This window comes from Taeniopygia guttata, chromosome 3 (assembly GCF_048771995.1).
Source record: "Taeniopygia guttata chromosome 3, bTaeGut7.mat, whole genome shotgun sequence".
Taxonomy (NCBI): Eukaryota; Metazoa; Chordata; class Aves; order Passeriformes; family Estrildidae; genus Taeniopygia; species Taeniopygia guttata.
Window position 1 is genome coordinate 106,361,525 of NC_133027.1, and position 19,850 is coordinate 106,381,374.

General features: G+C 41.3%; 1 protein-coding gene and 1 long non-coding RNA gene across 2 annotated transcripts; one reads left to right on the forward strand and one right to left on the reverse strand.

The window, feature by feature from the left end:
• Positions 1-1,306: 1,306 nt before the first annotated feature.
• Positions 1,307-12,216, reverse strand: LOC100227698 (calcium/manganese antiporter SLC30A10). Its single transcript, XM_030269146.4, has 4 exons — positions 11,018-12,216; positions 10,534-10,617; positions 6,878-7,114; positions 1,307-6,129 (listed from the first exon to the last, which is right to left on the reverse strand). The coding sequence occupies exons 1-4, from the start codon at positions 11,862-11,864 to the stop codon at positions 5,654-5,656; spliced, it is 1,644 nt and encodes a 547-aa protein (XP_030125006.4). The 5' UTR covers positions 11,865-12,216; the 3' UTR covers positions 1,307-5,653.
• On the forward strand, positions 10,787-13,299 carry LOC121469797 (uncharacterized). The gene is made up of 2 exons (XR_012055331.1): positions 10,787-10,931; positions 12,503-13,299. It is a non-coding gene; the product is annotated as an uncharacterized lncRNA (long non-coding RNA).
• Positions 13,300-19,850: the final 6,551 nt, after the last annotated feature.

The following is a 19,850-nucleotide window of genomic DNA, read 5'->3' on the forward strand; positions in this document are numbered from 1 at the left end:
CAGAAACAGTGAATAAGAATTGTTTTCTCTTTTCTCTGCTTCTCTCACAGTTTCTTCTCTCAGGAGAAATCCTGAGAAAGATAAGTCTCTCTCTGTTCAGAGGGCATGTGAATACCACACCCCACCTGCAGTGCTGCATCCACCTCTGGGGACCCCAGCATAAGAAAGGCATGGAGCTGTTGGAGCGACTCTGAGGAGGCCACAAAGTTGATAGGAGGCCTGGACCTCCTTGCCCAGGAAGACAGGCTGAGAATGTTTGGGCTGTTCATCATGGAGAAGAGCAAGTTGTGGAGACCTCATAGCAGCCTTCTAGTATCTGAAGAGGGGCTACAGGGAAGCCGGAGAGAGACTCTTCCTCACAGGACAAGGAAGAGTGGGTACAAATTGAAAGAGGGGAAATTTAGGTTAGATATTAGGAACAAATTCTTTATTGCGAAGAATGATTGGACACTAGAACAGGTTGCCCATGAAATTTGTTGTATGCCCCAAATCTGGAGTTCAAGACCAGGTTAGGTAAGGCCTCGAGCAACCTGGTTAAGTGGGAGGTATCCCTGCACATGGCAGGAGGGGCAGGACTAAGTAATGCTTCAGGTCCATTACAACCCCTTAATAGTCTATGAATCTGTGTATAATTTTAACTTTGCCAGGAATTGCTTTAAAATATTTTCAGTTCTGTCTTTCAAATCACTAATCATCCATTATCTAGAATCTGAGTAACACCAGCCATACACAGAAGCACAGGCAATATACTGGCCAAACATGAACTGAACTTCTTATGTAGCATTTATGTAGCATCTGCCACTAGACAGACTCAAAGAATAAAAAAAACCCAAAAGCCAAGCACAATGACCACTGCCTCCTTATTGATTATTGTAAACTAAATAAGTAGGAACATCAACAACTGGACAATTGGACACTACAGGGTAGGAACCAGGTGGCAGACACTTGACACTGATGCAAAGAAGAGATAAACATATGAGGGCACCTCCAGGATTGCTGCTCCAAAACCAGCACCTAAACTTGTAGTGTTACACCTCATCCCATTTCTAGCATGTACATTCAGGTCATGAAACCCGGGAGTGAGAATCAGAATATACACATTTGACTTTCTCCATGTGGCAAAATGCAAGGCTGCTTGCAGAAGAAAAGCTTTTGGGTGTCGATCCCCTTTTCTTCTAAATCCACACAAAATTTGCAACGTTAACTGTCTCACAGGATGAGAACAAATTTCACTCACACAAATGTCTTAAAATTATCCAGAGACACAAGCTCCCTACTGCTAGCATACATCAAGCTCAGAACAAAATTTTATTTAAAAATACACTTTATTTACAAGACATTCAAACTTAATTTTGATAAAAATATAGCTGTACATAAAACCATAAGTCATTTCTCACTAATGGTTAATAAAACCACTGTGAGATTCAGCAATCATGGAAATTACATTTTGGCACATTAAATTACTTGAGGAACAGAAAAACTGGAGGAAACTTTTAAGCAACACAGCTCCATAAATGTAACAACCTTATACAGTGGCATCCTCGCATCAAGGTATCACTGTTCAAATAAAGTATTTAATTTAGAAAGTGCTTCCACTGTACAGCAGAGTAAGTAGTAGAACTTATAAGAATGTTCATGGCTTCTGAATTATCTTTTACCAAGCTTTCCCTCAAGATGTTAATGAATAACCAATGAACCCTCTTGATTTCATATCTTCCCAGGCTTAGAAATCCACCTTTCTTAAGAAGTTGATTCAGAGTTGATAAAGAGTTTAATTATACATAAACACATGTGGTCATATCTCAGGATGACTACTTAGATTACACTTCTACACAGACCACAGGACACAAAATAGTCCTCAGAGTAGCTCACATCAAGCCATCCACAGAAAGTGGGTAGTGAACTTCTCTTTGGGAAAAGTTCAGGTGCTGGCATGTTCCCTTCAAAGTTCAGAATAAAAGGGAATATTCAGGACAGTAAACATTATAATCAGGAATGGGAGAGGGAAAGAATAGAAAAAAAAAAAGAAGGTCAAAAACTGGTTTGCAGTGGTAAGGTGTGTCACATAGCAAAACCAGAAAGAATGGATTGCAAAAATATTTTAGAAGAATGGAGTGCAAAAATTAAACCAGTGCATAAAAAGGTATTTCTAAACTGTATTATTGGTAGATCACCATACCAGGCTATCAAAACCATCCTGCTTTTATGGAAGAGACAACAAGAAAAAACTTAAGGAGGAAAAAAAACACACTTGCACTATAAGTCAAGGTAAGTATTGAAAAGAAGACAAGGAAAAGGAAATCAACTGAAAACTATCAAAACAAAGGCAATACTCCTGAAAATAGTAGTAGTCTTCTTTATAATGAAGGATAAATGCAACACCTGCATTTAGAGGGCTTCAGAAGAAGAAAAAAAATTAAAAATCAAATTGGCACTTTTGACACATATGAAAAGGTGACAAAGAATCGATTCCCTTTAAAAGAAGGCACACGACTGATAAAGGCCAGTAAATTGCTTTTGTTTTCAGTGTCATGTTAACTTATTCCAGGTTTCACTTTTACTGCAGAATGACCTGGCAAGCCTAGCAAAGGTTTTGTCATCATCCTGCTAGGTCACATGCATGAGTGGCTAGAGATCACATCCACAGGAGCTGGACAACCAGTTGAAAGACATACATAATTTAAGCAGATTTCCTTTGCCACCAGCAGTAATGGACAGAAAGGACAATCGTTGCCAGAGAACCCAAAAACCAAGAGAGACAATAATAAGGCAGTGCTTGAAGAGGACAGAGCAGCACAATCAACCAGATAAAGAGGCCAGAACAGAGCTCTTATGACAGTGCAATAGACTACAAAACTGAATTTAGAACAAGTGCCCATAGAAAAGGGCTAACATTGAAATATCCTGCATCTCAAAATGAGGGAAGCCTGCTTCAACAGAATTAGAAGAGACAGGCCAAGAACTGAAGGGAAATAGGCCAATACAAAATACACACAGATTGGAATGAAGTCTCATACAGAAGTAGAGAGGGGACACAGTGCAGAAGAAAAATATTTTGTTACTCAAAGGAAGGCAAAGATGCTGGTCAGAAACCTTAGTTGAATGCCCTGAAAGTCCCAACACAGAGAAAAAAAAAAAAAAAAAAAGCAAAGTTTATTTCATAAATAAACCTAGATGTGAAGATTTATATAATCCCTGGTATTTTCCCATTTATTCACAGGCAATGGTTACAGTACATTCAACCAGACAAGAGAAAATAAAGTTTAAGAATGTTATTTCATTGTATTTTCAGGTTACAACACGTTAAAAAGTTTTTTAAAAATACATAGCCACTGTTTTAATGCACTGGAAGAATAAAAGTTGTCCATTTTGACAAATGCCCCAACATCACATATACTAGTTTTATTTAATCCCAGAGTAAATACTGCCATTCCAGCTTTCAACCATTTAATAAAATATGTATATATATAAAAATCAAACAACCTGATATAAGACACAAATAATTATGAAAGGGTACTTGTTTTAGAGGATACCTGGGAAGAAAGTTCTTTGTTGTTATTTTAGGAGGTTTCTATTCCAGTTCTCAAAAACACGATAAATACATTTGTTATTCACATCCAAGCATCATCGTAGATGAAAATAAAGAGGGTAAAAAAAAAACAACAGAAGAAAGGGCTGTCTTACTTTATGGCACATGCTTTTAAAAGACACAGCGATCCTTACAATGTTTCCTGATTTGCATTAACTCGTGCAGTAACTGCCAAGATCCTGATTCTGCCAACAGAGTCAAACAGGCTGGAGGATCAAGCTCTTAATCATATTAACAAATAGGTTCATTTATATGATACAAACGTACAATGAAATGGTATAAAATATCTTAATTCATCCAAAAATCTGTTTTAAAGGGGCAATTATAATTCTAGAAATGTTCTATTTAGACTGAAATCACTGCTTCAGTAAATACTACATTCCAAGCAGTAAAATACCCTGCTGTGTGTTTCAATATTCATTGAATTATTGCAATCATCTTTATTAATAAGGAGTTGGATGCTTTTAAGCCATCCTTAAAGGAGGTCCTGGTATTTTCCCAGCCAAGGTTGGAAATCAGTTTGTCCTTTCTGTTAAGATGTCGCTGAGATAAAGACACCACTATTTTACAAAGGTGTCCCTATGAAAAAATGGATAAAATAGCCTGTCCAGGCCACACAGAAGGCTGCTTTTGTTTGCAAAATATGTTTGGAATCTTCTGTATTTTATCTGCATAGCCAGGGAGACCAAGCACTAGACTCAGTGTGGATTGAGTAGTGGGTTTCCCCCCCCAGAAACCTGTGGAACACACTTGAATGAAATCCAGCACTGGTGGCAGGGCTCATCACCTTGTTTTCCTTAGAGCACCCTTGCATACCTTCAGAAAGAGCAAGCAGCAAAAAGGTAGTGAACTGCTTCACTAAATACACTTTGAAATACACTTTTGGGCAGGGGGAGGAGGGCCAAGGCAGAGGGTAGGGTTCAAGGCATCAAGACCTTTAAAACCAGCCAACAAGAAATGATTGAGACTAAATCAGGAAAAATTTCCTGGTTTAATTTTTTTCAAGCTCCCTCTAAGTGATAATACTGCATACAAGACTTTAAAGGTGCTTCCTTAATTAATACAATATTAAATTATGCCTTAATAATAGAATTGCAGAATTTCAACTGTTTATAATAAACATATTAGCTTATTTATTCAGCATGAATAATGACAGACTCAGTGTTAAAAATAATGCAATTATCCTGCACAATGATGAAACAAGACCATGGCTCTTGGAACTTGTGTTGTCAGGAGAAGCCTAATAAGAATTTTAAAAGACTGAGTTGTACAATCACAAGAGTGAAAAAGATAAAAGTTAATTGGATGACTGCCTGCATTTCCATTTGCTAGAATCAGTACAGACAACATTAGTAGGTACTTATTTACTGTCATGACAAGCAGTCTATTCCTTAGCACGCTCATCTGTGATTAGGCTGGGACTCCAGTATTACTTGTAGAGAAGCAAGACCAGCTTCTGCTCTGTCCCTAAATACAGGAGTCAATCAAGAAAATAACACAAGTCAAAATTCCTGAGTGCTTCCTCTTAGACACTCTTAATTTCATTCACAAACTCCACTGGCCAGAACTGTTACTGTTAAAAATGAACTGCCCATGCAGAAATGGGTTCTAAGGATCAGTAAAGCATCTCTACTGAAGTCCTTTATAAATATACAGTACTTCAGCCCAGTTCAATCATTAACTGGCCACAGGGCTTTCAAGAAACAGCTCGCTCCAGCAGGCAAGGCCAGAGGTTCTTTTCCCAGTGCTACTGGCCATGAACTGCAAACATCAGTGCAGACAGAGAGCGACATACCCCACCCACTCTAACAGTAGGAATTCAGCCTTAGTTTGGTAAAGAACTGGGTACGGCTGCATCACAAAAATCATATGAATGCAACAGCCTTGGTGGAAATCATAATCCTTATTTCAGGTACAAGGGGGTCTTAGGCGTATTTTGGTTTACAGCTAAAGCACAGAAATCTTTTTGCCACACCAACTTCAGCTACAACCACCAATGCCCCCCTTCCCAGCCAGGATATGTTTGCTCCATGAGAAAACACGACACAAAGCAGAGCGAGTTGCCTAAAATCGTGTACTACCAGACTGTGATTTGCCATCAGACACGTCACAATTTTTCACATTTTTCACGCTCTCCTCTGTTACTGGGTCCTCCATGAGGATTTCAACGTCACTTTTCCTCGAACCATTGTCTGTGTGCTGTGCAGAAAGGGAGCTTTCACTTTTCTCCACGTAGCCATTCGTTTCAGGCCGGGGGGGCTCCCTCTGGCTGCAGCACAGATGAGAGTCACAGGCTTTTGAGATGCAGGCTGAGCTGCACAGCAGATGTGAGGTCTTGTGGTCAGCATACTCGGGCTGGATGGTCACAGAATGGATTCCTGCCTCGTGGAAAACCTTCCGTATTTGGTAAGCAGCACCTTGGTAATCAGAAGGGGTTTGGCACTTGATATGAAGAGTGGCGATGTTCCTCCCACTTGCAAGCTCCCAGACGTGCACCTCATGGAGGCTGCTCACCCCTGGTACACGAGCTAGTCTGCCAGCTGGAAGACATAAGGGAAAGGAATTGAGGGCTTTGGTGCACTGGCTAATTGTCAGCTGCCTCACTAGGCACCCTATCCAAAAGCAGCAGTGTCAAAACCATCATTTTAGAGGATATATACTTGGCATAATGTGTCTACACCCAGCTGCCTTCAGCTCAGCCTCCAGGTGATGAACATATGCTTTCTTTTGGAGTCACCTGTCCCTCAGGCTCCCTAATGGCAATTGACCAGCTGTTCACAGAGGAAATATTACAGCATCACTTCCTCCATCAAGACCCCACATCTTCTGGTTTCTTTAAGCCCTGAGCATGAGGGAATTCCAGAAATACCCAGTGTTACTCCACAATTAACCAGTGTGAACAGCACCTAAGAGCTATAAAGTTAGCCAACCCTAATGGAAATTTCTAAGATGTTTTGGAAGCTTTTCGGAAGCAGCCACTGCAGGGTTGAAAAAGATTGTAACTTAAAGTTGTTTCTTTCACAAATAACCCACACAAAGCATTAACAGCTCAAGACCTGGTATGTTTGATGTATTGTTGGAGTACCACATTTTTAAAATGCATGCTTTAACTAATCCACAGAGATTTGAGTCACGTTGCTAGGACACAGGCATGTGACTGTTTCTCAGAGTTCTGGAGAATTTAGAGCTATTATAAATAAATAATCCAAACATGTCATTCCACAAATAACATACGCATTGAAATACACCATTAAAATTAACAGCATTTCAACAACAAATTTGACTTACTCAGTAGTTGCATATCAACACCTTTGGGAACCATCTGCAACAAAATAGTTGAGGTCTCCTTTATAAGTGGGAATGCCGAAGACAAGATGATGAACACCATAACTATTGTCAGACTTGGATCAATGTAGCACTGCCAATTACACGGAGCATCCCCCAGAGGACGTACATAGAAGATTGTAGCAGTAACTACCACGACCACAGATCCAAGTGCATCTCCCATAACATGCAAAAGAACACCTGAAACAAATGGCACAATTTCCATTAGTGGGGTGGGTTTGGGGTTTTTGCTTTGTTTTTTTTTGTTTCCTTTTTTTGTTTGTTTGGTTTTTGTTTGGTTGGGTTTTTTTCTACGGGGAGGTGTAATGCAGTGTTTTTCAAGTATGTTTCACTTGACAGGAAGAATGCAATATTCCAGCCATTAATATAATAACCAAAGTTTTCAGTAACAGTTTTTGGAAAAAACAGCAAGAGAAATACTGACTCTGAAGCACTACTGTTTGAGTGGGATGCATTATTAAGCATGTAGGGTGTGCTAGTGACTGCTGTCCAACTGCAGTGCCATGGTAACACAAAATGTGCTTGCTTAAATGCATGGAGATTATTAATCCTGCCAGATCCTGGCACATTAAATCTAAATTAAAAATTGATGACTAAATCTATCCATTCTGCACTGGAAGTTGAGAGCTGCAGACCACCCCCAGTAACAGTTACTTTCCCCCACCAGTTTCTGTGACACTGCTGAAATCTGAAAAATTGCCTAAGTGAAATCTAAGCTGGCACCAAATACCCTCAGACTCCAATTTTTAGATCAAACTAGATTACCAGTCATATTAAACCTTGTTCCATCAATACTACTAGCCTTCAGACCTGCCAACAATCAGAACCTGGTTCTAGAGTCAGTCACATGGTTTAGTGCCTGGACTACTCTGAGAGGAATGCTGGGTACCACTTTTTACATCTTATAGAGATGGTTTTGTACAAAATGTAAAGACATAAAACAGGCTCTTACAGTAACATATTTAGCTGCTCTTTAAACTACAAAGACCAAAGCAGTCTTTCTGCTAGAGAGTTGCAATAATCCAAGAAGTGCCTTTTTCTTCTATTTTTTTACTACTTTACATAAACCTCCCTCTTCCCATCACTGCTCAAACATATTCAGTTTTGTTAGATTTTACTGTTCAGACTCAGATTTTATTCCAGCCCATGCCTGAATTGAGAACATCTCTCTCTATATGAAGTGAATTTCTTTGTCAATACTTTTTGTTTGGGGGCTGTGAGAGAGGAAGATGAACCATCTCTTTTTAACAGCCCTATCACATACACTTTCAAGTGAGAAGCTGTAAAAGGCTCCCCAAAACTCACTAACAACACAACAAAGAGTTTTGATGGTACTGGATTAGCCCTAGAATTCTGCCCATGCTGGTATTTCGTACCAGCTCTGTACACACACCTTGATCTGTGCGAGAAACGAAGGCCACAGCCTCTGGAGTTCCTCCAAATCACTTGGGCCAGATAAGAAAGTACAAGCTCCTGGTGAGTCCAGCTCTTTCTGCTGGAGTCAGGCATGTTCTGCCCCATTTGGCAGACTACCACGAGGTTTTACTCCTCCTAACAGTGTTGCAGTGTTTCCTTTTCATTTACAAATAGTCCTGATTCAGCATGGGCTATCAGCTGTTGCACTAACAAGAGGGACAGGCAGGATGCAGTTGCATTGCCCAGGCGACTAACAAGAGAGCACAGCTTATAAAGAACAGGAAAATGTTTCAGAAAGCCTTCATTAGAGTTAAGAAGAAAAGAACTATGTCAGAATTTTGATGAATTGGTAACTGAGAGTACAGAATTTGGAAAAACGTTTATTTTACATTCTTAACATCATTAATTCATCCACCCTGGCAATGCATCACAGAATTACGGCTCAGACAGAAATGTGCCCGCTTCCCTATAAAATTCCAAAAGCTATGATTATAATCTGGAATAAAAAATTAATTTTTACTAAATGAAGTCAGTATGGTAAGGCCATATGTGCAGTTTCCAACAGCTTGCATTCCAAAGTCTAACTGAACTACTCTGCATATGCTCAAGTAGTAAAAGGAATAATTTCACTCTACAATAATTAATCCTGCCAGGCAGAATCAATGGATTCCTGTTCCTAACAGTTATAGAATTAAAGAATCCATTACTCTGACAATCCATTTTGTCCAGCCATGTTTTTTCAGGGAGATTCTTATTCCACAACAAAAGAATTGTTTGCCAAGTGACTATGAAGTAACTACAGCTTGTAACTAATTTAAAAGGAAAAGTATGGATTGAAACAGAATTTCAAAGACACATATCTTTATAAATATTCCTTGCTTCTGTAGTCATAAAGACAATAAAAATAGATTTTGCAAAGGTGACATACTAAAGTAACACTTAAAAATTTATTTTTAAAAATCAAAGATGACACAGATCTTTAAATAACTGCCACAAAATTCCTTATCCTTCAGACATGTTTTGTAAGCTTCCAGCATATTTATACCTAAGCTCTGTGGTTCAGGCAAGCAAGGCCTTCTCTAAAGTAATTGTTTCCTTACTCTTCTCCCCTCCATCCCTGAGTGTGACAGTTTGCTACCACTATAATGCCATAATATCCAGTGACACCAACTTCTAGACCTTGAAGCAAGTGTTGTGGCTCTAGCACATGGTTTGATTTTCCAAAGCATCTTCCCTTATAGATGCATTTGTGTAGTTCTGCAAACACTTTTGAAAGACAAACACATACACATGACAAAAACCCCCAGTAAACCCAAGTGCTTGCCTGCACATTGACCTCTCAAGCTGAATTCATGTAAAGCAAACTCACACAGCTTTGGAATATCAGCTGCTGATCAGTGACCATAAGTGACCTGATTGAGGTTTCTGACAGTTCTTTCCTTGGGGACAAACTCAATATTTCCTATTCTCAAAGACATTTGCTTTTGGCTCTGCTCAGAGTAGGTACATAAACATGTATGCAGAGAAACACCTACACAGACAGGGAGAGACATGTGGGTAATTTATTCCTAGGAGTAGCTTTATGTTTCACTCCACAGATTCCCAGAGAGCTGCCAAATTACAATGCAGGAAAGGCTGATCCTGTCACACACACTCACAGGAATTGGTTCACATCTGGAAAAACACCATGCTGAAGCACCAGTTTTAGAACCCTTTTCCTTATGCTGACAACAAAACATTATCAACCATGGGACTTAGAAGGATTTATGTTTTCTGCCCAAAAGTATTTTAAGGTTGAAAACCGCTCAACTACTACTACATCAGCGACACTCAAAGATGCACCTCATAGCTACTTGTGTTACATTCCTGTAAAGCCTCTAATGACTTGAGCTCAGTGCAGCAGGGTTTGTGTCCTTTCCACGTGTCCAGCTGCACTCTTTTAAGAATAAAAATCAAAACGTGAGCACGCTCAAAGCCAAATCAGCATGACACTATTTGTTACTACTTATGCTATTCCATATAATAAAAATCTTTCTGCTAGAGATAACTGGATCCAATTACATGGATGAGTCCTGGACTTCTCCCTTTCTTACTGATATTTTGGGTGTGTATGTAAATCTGAAATGGAAACCATAAAGTGTTTGAAGTTAATTTAACATTAGCAGTATACTCCTATGCCATACCTCTGATGTTCAAAGCTTCAGACTTTTTCTCTTTTTTCTGCTCAAACCCCTCTTCAGGGCTCTTTTGGTCATTTGGTGAATCACCTGCATTCAAAGAAGAAACGCTGTGTTGTGTATAAGTTCTACAAACAGAAAAAACATCAACCTTCTCAAAACCAACTTACTTTAAACATGACAAGAAGAAAAACAAAAACGATTCAAAACATTTCCCACGCAGCTCCCTCGGCAGCACCTCCTACCCCCATCCCGGGGGCACGCCCAGCAGCCCAGGGTAAAGTACAAGGTGAAAGAGGCTCCGGCTGCCGGAGTGAACTCGGCGAATCCCCCGGGGCCCACGAGTGGCCCTGGGGCTGTGAAAGCCCGAGGGAAAACGAGACGGAGAGAGGGGATGGGGAAAGGTGCGGGAGGGTGAGAGAGATGCTGGAGGGAGGGGTGGGGAGAGATGCGGGACACGAGGGGAAGGCGAAGTGCAGCCGAAAGGCACCTGCTACATCTTCCTCGCCGTTCGGGATGCCACCGGGCACGTCCCGCAGCGCGGCGGCCGCGGGCGGAGGCGGGGACGGGCATCGCCTACGGCAGCAGGCGCCCCAGTCCTGGAAGACGAGGAGCCCCACGACGTTGACGGCGAGGCCGAGGGTGCCGACGATGAGCACCAGCTGGGCGTCGTCGATGGGCTCGGGCCGGGCGAGGCGGAGGACGGAGTCCACGAGGATGGTGAAGCAGAGGGCGGTGAGGAAGACGGCGTTGCTGAGCGCTCCCACCGCCTCGGCGCGGCTGTAGCCGTAGGTGGCGCGGGGACCGCGGCGGCTGCGGCGGGCGATGCGGCCGGTGGAGAGCCCCACGCAGAGGGAGATGAGGTCCGAGAGCATGTTGAAGGAGTCGGACACCAGCGCGATGGAGTTGCCCAGGTATCCGGACACCAGCTCGGCCACGAAGAAGCCGACGGTGAGCACCAGCATGAAGATGAGGCGGCACGTCTTGCCCGAGTACCGCCCCATGGCGGCCGGCCGGTAACGCTCCGCGCCGCCGCTCGCCGCAATAAGTGCGGCCGGCCCGGCCCGGCCCGCACCGCCCCGCCCGGGACACCGCCCCGCCCCGCCCCGGGACACACCAGATCCACCAAACCTGCGGTAAGGAGAAGCTGGTCGGGCCGCGGGGGAAGCGCCCTCACGGGCAGGCACATCTACCCACGGCTGTGCTGCCTGCGCTCCTGCACGCCGAGCCGGAGCTTCGTTCCGCAGAAGGATCCAATAATTACGGACATTTGGTGCTTCACTGGCGACGAAAGTGCCAAAGCGAAGGACAGAGTGCCATCTACTGAGCCAGCTCATTTCCAGACACCAGCCTTTAAAAAGGCGTGTCAGAAAGCCAAGGGGATCCTGGGCTGCATCCAGTCCAGACTTGGTGACTCCAACATAGAAAGAACACGGAGCTGTTGGACCAAGTCCAGAGGAAGCCACAAATTTGATCAGGACTGGGCCACCTCACTAGTGAAGACAGGCTGAGAATGTTGGGGTTGTTCATCGTGGAGAGACTTCATAGCAGCCTTCCAGTATCTGAAGCAGGGTTACAGGGATGCCAGAGAGGAGCTCTTCATCAGCAATGGTAGTTACAGAACAAGGAGTAATGGTTACAAACCGAAAGACGCAAATTTAGGGTGCTAAGGTACTGGCACAGTTTGCCCAAGGAGGTTGCGGATGCCTCATCCCTGTCGGTGTTCAAGGCCAGGTGGGATGGAGCTCTGGGCAACCTGGTCTAGTGAGAGGTGTCCCTGCCATGGCAGGGAGTTGGAACTTGATCTTTACGGTCCTTTCCAACCCTTAACATTTTATGGTTCCATGAAAATAGTACTTAGTGTCCATAAGTCTATCATTACCCTATAAGAAAAATAATTGCATGCACTTTTTAACCTACAGGATAGTTTACAAGAACCATGAAAAGGTAGTAAACCTCTGTCTTTTATTTGCAGATGTTTTGTTGCTGCTGTTTTTATAAGAGTTCTTGCAAAAGTGACAGCCCCACTCGCAAATGGAAAAATTACAGAGCTGGACTACAAATATATCATTTCAAATTGAAGAGCTAGCAGAGCTGCTGTGAAATCAAGTCATCCTCTGCTGTGGCGTTCTCAGTATCAGAACTGGGCCCAAAAATAATAAATAAAATATGTAAGAACTGGGGAAAATTATTTTCTTAAAATGTTATCCTGTGAGAGTTTGGAGCCTTTCAGCTATGCCAGAGGCAAACCAGTGCTGAGGTACCATTTGAGCAGCTACAATTCACACTGAAGTGCCACATCACACATTTCACCACACTTGACAAAGCACCCATTGCTGTCAGATTTTGAACCAGTAAGGCCAGGGAACACAGGGTACACTTGTCCCACCTACCTAAGGCAGTTTTCTATACAACCAGAAATTCCTTAAGGACCTCAGGAATTTTGTCTTTGTTCTAACCCTGAAGTAATTGCATTGTTACTGCTGGTGATTGAGTCAATCCCTTGCTTGAATACATCTTCTACATGAGGCTTCTCTATTTCACCTAATTCTGTGCACAGAACCCAGAACGTGTATTAACCTCTGGAGTGGACTTGAGCAGCCTTTCAGGGGGTGGTCTCTCATCCAAGGAATTAACACACAACTCCCAATTAAGCAAAGATTCACACACTCGATATCCTGTAATATGCAAATTAACAAATGCATGAAAATAAATGTATTGAAATGAACCTTACCATAAAAATAAACAGAGTTGTGGGAGAGGATAAAATAACTTACATCAACTCACATTTCAGCTCTAGAACTGCAGCTACTGACATAGGATAAGAGATGCTTAACGGTTGCTCCAAATCAAAAGCACATAGGTAGAGCAATAAGAAGAAAAATATGAGTTATAGGAAGTGAAAAAGTCAGATATAAATTTTAAAATGACAGGATAGATCTTCTTTACTATAATTAATGATAGAAAATTCTGCCTCTGGCACTTCACTTCCAATCAAAAAACAAACAAACAAACAAACAAACAAAAAAGACAGCTCTCTGAAGCCCAGCTAATTGCACCTTCATAGAACTGAAACATAGACTTTTAGTTTAGGAAGACATAATACAATAGCTGAAACATCATTAATCCTCTTGTGAAAAGTATACATCAGTCCTCTTTATAAAAAAAAAGGAAGTTTCATAGCCCTGAACTCACTTCAAAGCATAAAAATATCACAGTTATTTTGAATAAATAGTTTTTAAAATATTGTTTTCAGCAAATGAGGCTGTGACTAAGTCCTCTGACAGGAAGCACAATTACAGCTGAAGGTGTCAGAAAGTATATGTGTTCAGAGCCTCAGCTCTGACACTGAATCTGCTGATCCACTGATTATTCCTTCTGTCAAGCTCACACATCTCCATCTGCTTGTCACAAAACAGCCACACACTAACACAGGAACAGAGCAGTGTTGCTGGGTCAGACCACAGATCCATGCCTGGACTGTTTCCAGTTCTCAGCTATACATTTGGAGATGAGGGAACCAAACCTGCAGTCTTCAAAATGCAGGGCAGATACAGAGGAACTGGGCACAGACACAGAAGAACAGCAAAAGTCCTGACTGTCTCCTTTAGTCCTTTCCCTGTATGGTCTCACATATGATTCACTTTTCTGTTCTGAACATTTAGCACACATTTTTATGAAACTGATCAATCACTCTGTTTCTCATCTTTAATCACAGTTTAAGCCCAGCTGGCAACTCAGTGCCACACAGCAACTTGCTCACTCTCCCCCACCCACAGTGGGATGGGGAGAAGAACCAGAAAAAAAGGTTAAAAAATCTTGTGGGTTGAAATAAGAGCAATTTAATAATTGAAGCAAAGTAAAAACAAACAAACAAACCCACAGAAACAAAACAAACCAATAATAAATCAAGGAAACAAATGATGCACAAACAGTCACTCACCACCCTCTAATCGATGCCCAGCTCATCCCCCAGCAGCAATCAGTGACTCCTGGCCAATTCCTCTCAGCTTATGTTCTGGAAATTACTCTGTGGTATGGAAGTTCACGTCCTGCCTATCCTGGCTGTGCTCCCTCCCAGCTTCTTGTGCAGCTCCTCACTTGCAGAGCATGGAAAACCAAAAACTCTTTGACTTGGAGTAAGCACTACTCATCACCAACTAAAACATCAGAATGCTATCAACATTTTTCTCATGCTGAATCCAAAATGCAGTACTGTACCAGTTTCTGTGAAGAAAATGAACTATCCCAGCCAAAACCAGGACAACTTCTGACCAGCTCTGCATGCATGGAAGCACCTTCATCTTTGCACTGTGGCTGCTTAGAAGACTCTTGGATATCCAAGCTTTTACTCTTCTCATTATGCATCAAAACTTCCCATCCCCTCTTTATCCAGGTGCCACAATCACTCAAAGACAAACAGCTCTTAAAACTGCCAGGTGAGCAAAGTTACCTCAATCATTCTCATTCAAGAAGTTGTTCCTTTCAATAAGAAGAATAATTCATTCAGGTGAATCTTCAGAATAAAGTATGTGTTATCCCTGTAGCTCTTTTCTGCTTTGATCTCCTTCCACACAGTCCAAAAAAAGGCCATGATCCTGAACATCTGAGTCACTGACCCCACTACCAGTGTTTTCATTCAGGCTCTTCCCCCCCTTCTGGCACTTTCATTCTGCCTGCACAAATTCACCTGCAGTATCAGAACATTTGGTCTCAAAACCTCGCAGAAAGGAACCATGTGTAAGTTTGCTCTGCAGTGTGCTTGGCATCCGTGTGTGTTTTACACTGGCTGTGGACATTCAACAGTAGAATGTTATGATTTCACTTATTCATCCAATCCTGAGATGGCCTGAACAAGCTACATACTATTAAACAAATAAGCAGCCTAAATATCCCAGGCTCTCTATTTACGACTATGCTGAGTTGGAACAAGTTCTTAGGAGATGCAGAAAATGTTGTCCAGCACTTTAGTTTTCTGAATTATTTGCCAGCTTTCGTTTCAGCTACCATGCTGCTAGAAAAGCTGCAGTTTCCTCATCCTAATCAGGAACAGAAATTAGAAAAATTCTTCAGAATTCCTAAAATTATTACAAATAAGAAAACTTCCCTTCTGAACTCCAAAGATGTAATGCACTCCTGTAAGCTTCAAGATCTCTGTGTACCAAGCTTTCAAAGTACTCAACATACCAATTTTTAACACTCAGCCATTGGCAGCCAAGAGTCTCTCCCCACCTGTGGCCATAAGGGGATGCTTAAGTAACAGTAAAACAGGGTGAGTATATATTAAACTTTCCCTTAATACCCTTATTCTTCAAGTATTTTCCAGTTAAGTGAGTTTCTGAGCTAGATATCTGTATCTAGTAGTCCTCAATGGGTTTTTCTTTCATGTCCTAGTCCAGGTTCTCACTAAGAAATGCAGGCTTGGACATGAGTTGGAAACAAGAACCATAGTATAGCATAGTTTGGAACCTCCCTGCCACAGGAAGATACATGGGCAGGTTGCTCAAAGCCCCATCCAACCATCCAACCTGGCCAGGAACACCTCCAAGGATGGGGCATCCACAGCTCCTCTAAGAGGAGCTCTGCCCCCTGTATCTGTGTATGTCCTATTCCTTTGTATCTGCCCTGCATTTTGAAGACTGTGCAGGTTTGTTTCCCTCATCTCCCAACTGCATAGATGGGAACTGGAATGTACTCCAGTGCCTCACCATGCACAGAGTACAGAATTTCTTCCTCATATCTAATCCAAACCTCCCCTCTGCCAGTTTAAAGCCATTGTCCCTTGTCCTGTCACTACCTGCCCTTGTAGAAAGTCCCTCTCTTGCTCTCTTGTGGGCTTCTTTGGATAATGGAAGGTGACTTAAGGTCTTTTCCCTTTTCCAGGCTGAACAGCCTCAACTCTCTCAGCCTATTGCCTCTTTCTCCTTGTTTTGAATCTGAATCCTGATAGTTCCACTTAACATGTTCTTGTTTCAGAAGACAGGACAAACATTCAAGGGCTACTGACCTTCTCTATGCCATACTTTGCTTTGCAGATTTGTGCCACATCCTCCTTAAGTTATTAATTTTCAAGGTGGAAGGTAAAAATCAACCAAATTCCTTCCAGAGAAGCCATCACCAGCCTTTGAAAGTAGGGTATCTCTGTAATTATGAAATATGACAACAATAACAGAGAATGATGGCAATTTTCTTCTATTGCTGAATGAAAATAAGGTCACTCATAGTCTCATGCTTCTGTAGAATTTGGATAGCAAAAAGAATCATGAAAATAAGGAACCATTAGCATTACCATTAAGAGATATCTCTCTTCATTCTGCTTATCAAAATCCTGACAGATTTTATTTTTTAACCCATCATAAAAATCATTTACAACACACATTTCAGGAATGACCTGGAAGAAACTAGAGAATGGAAGAAGCCAATGCCCACACACTGCTGTACATAATGAAGGAGTTACTAAGCTCTAAGGCTGTGGGGAGGAAATATTACATTTGTATTTAAAAGCTGAGGCTGATATTGGGCACATGACATTTAAAGGCAGCATCCCTAGCCTGAAATGCAATAGGTGGCTGTGAGGGGGCCTTTGAGGTTCTTTCCAAGAGAATCTGGTGACAGCCTTGTCTGTGAAGCTTGTGAAGCTTGTTTCTCTAAATTGGGAATCATGGACCAAATGATAGCAAATCTAAATGGAAACCATGTGTTTGGCTTCTGCCACAGATAAATTCAACCACAAAAAGAAGAACAAAATAAGCACTGGCCAACAGACCTACTTGTGGAAGGTGGTTTGTTCCTCATTCCTTGCTCATTTTATTTGTGTCTCCCTCTCACACCTAGAAGAAGAAGATGGGGTTTCTTGGGATAGGCTGAAAGGTGGAATGGCTGGGAAATCTTTAGGTCTGCTTCAACCCAGGGAGCAGAAGCCTAGACTAGCAAGACTTCAGGCTGGGGGAAAGCTTTATCAATGTCCCTGGCAGAGTACAGAGGTGAATGTTGCTGGATTTTTAATCGCAGCTTTTACTCTTCATGACAGTCCTGAAACTGTCCTGGGGAGAAGTTCTGTACTGGAGTTTGGCCTGGGAATGTATTTTTCATGCTCTCCTAAATTTCACTTGAATATATTGGTGGGTCAATCTGAAATTATGAGCCTGTGAGATTATTTGATTCCTAGGCTGCAATGTTTAATTTTTGTTATATTTTTCCCTACTTTAAGATGGTTGTTCAGTTTTTCAGTTACAAATCACCATTCTCTGCACTCAATACCCAGCATAAAAACCTTTTTGCATACTTCAGTCAGTGTCTTCTCTATCACCTGGATAAAGCTTCCTGAAATATTTCACATACTTCACTTTTTAAAAAAAGTATAGTTCTGTTATGTTTATCATATAAATGTGCTTTTGTTTATATTTATATTTACATATGACCCTTTCCAGGCAGCACAGCTCATTGCAAAGAACATGACGATGAGAAAGCCACTCACTGATTTCATCACTAAATTGCATTGAGTCCTACTGCAAAAGCTTCATTTTCTATATCAGCAGCATTTCTAGACTGAAACTGATAACAAACTTATGCCTGTGTCAAACTGTCTGCAGAACAGCCAAATAAAGCAATTGCAGTTAACGTATAAAACATATCAGCCTTAAAAAAATCCCATTGTATTGAAACTGTTTATGACTTTGAACTCAGTCATCTTAGAGTCCTTTTATTTCCTTACAGCTCACCCCAGATACTGTGAGGTAACTCAGAGTCTGTCCATGCCCTTACTAAGGAATTGGCTCAAGGTTGAGAGCGAAGGCAGATACCCAAAGTTCACTGACACTAGCACTGTTGGAATCTAGGTTCAGAGAGTTTAATCTCACCTTTATCTTATTGCATAAACCATCCAGGGATGCTTTGCTTGCTTTACCCAGAGACTTTACTTTTTCATTCTGGACACAATGTATCCTTAAAACATTGGCTTTTACTCACTTTGATGCACAATTTTCTCATTGACAACTAATCCTCAGATTATCTTCTGAAGTTTTTTTGAAGAGCAATCAAAATTCTGACTAAAATTTAGAGGAGGACATTGCTAAATAAACTTTCACAGTCTCTTCCCTTTCCTTTTTAAACTCTTTGTATTAGAGCTCCTCTGAACATAACACAAATCTGGTTACCTTTGCAGTGGCTACTCAGAAAAGCTTTGGAAAAATTTGGTGAGGACTATTTGCCACAATGTTAAACTAAAGAAGATCTTCAGATAAATCTGTATTCAATCTTAGGCATTTGATAAACACTTAAAAATACTTTGAGAGTGTCCCTTGTCCTTTTTATTCCATTTGAGAGGAGTACATCCAGCAAAGCCATAAAATCTAAATATTTTATTACAGTAGGCTCTGTTTACCTGCATGCCAACACATTAACACTTTGGATTTATGGAAATAAGTGCATGAAACAAACATTCCTTCATTTATGCATAATGTTTAGGAGTTGGATGTCACAGTGCACTACAGAGGCAATATAAATCCTGAGGATGAGGATGCACTGTGTCACAGAACTGTCTTTTGGCAAACTCTGGTGCTGTGCATTCTACAATCACCTGAATGAATGCAGCCAGAGGATGAATTGGTGTGAAGTGTTTACTGAAAGGTTGATGCTTTCAGAGAAAAATAAAATCAACCTGTTGGCAAATTCACTCAAAAGAGAGGAAGCACAGAATAATGTTGATCTTGAGGAAAGGATTTTAGGCTTTTCAGGTGTGAAAAGCAGAGTAAGCAAGAGGGTTGTTGTTACAGATGTTGCACTCAAGATTTCTTCCTTCTAATTCCTTAAAAAGGTCTCTGAGTCATCATGACCTGGCAAAATCTGTCACACTTTCAGCAGTGCATTTGAGAAAGAGAGCTATTTCAACCAGGGAACTAATTTTTCTCTTTTAAATGGGGTTAAATTAAGTAATCATTAAATTCTTCAGGCTGACAACCTAAGAAACTGAAATCTTTTGTTCTGGAACGTTAACTCCCAGGCCATTTTTGCCACCTACAGGATGCATTTTTGCAATTGTTGAATCAGAGAGCACAGCTACAAATACAATTGTTTTTTGATACCTGCATATTTTAGCTCACCAGGTCTCTACTGGGAAGGTCTGTGACATTAAGATACAGATTAAGCAGCCATTTATTCACTTATTTTGTTCTATAACGTTTTCAATTCCCCTGGGATCAGCATGTTTGCACCAACAGATGTGAGTATTTAGTCTAGAATATTACAGCAACAAAGTCTTCCCAAATCACCCAGACAATAAAGGTGAGTGCCTCTCTTCATTCACACGTCTGCCCCCAAATGTC

What these genes read in the sequence shown, in the direction of transcription:
- LOC100227698 (XM_030269146.4), bottom strand. Translation starts at nt 11,864, where the DNA reads ATGAGCTGGCTCAGTAGATGGCACTCTGTCCTTCGCTTTGGCACTTTC. An exon ending in CGGCGAGGAAGATGTAGCAG is followed by an intron (nt 10,618 to 11,017) that starts GTGCCTTTCGGC and finishes CTTTGAATGCAG; the next exon opens with GTGATTCACCAAATGACCAA. An exon ending in TGAAGCTTTGAACATCAGAG is followed by an intron (nt 7,115 to 10,533) that starts GTATGGCATAGG and finishes CATTTGTTTCAG; the next exon opens with GTGTTCTTTTGCATGTTATG.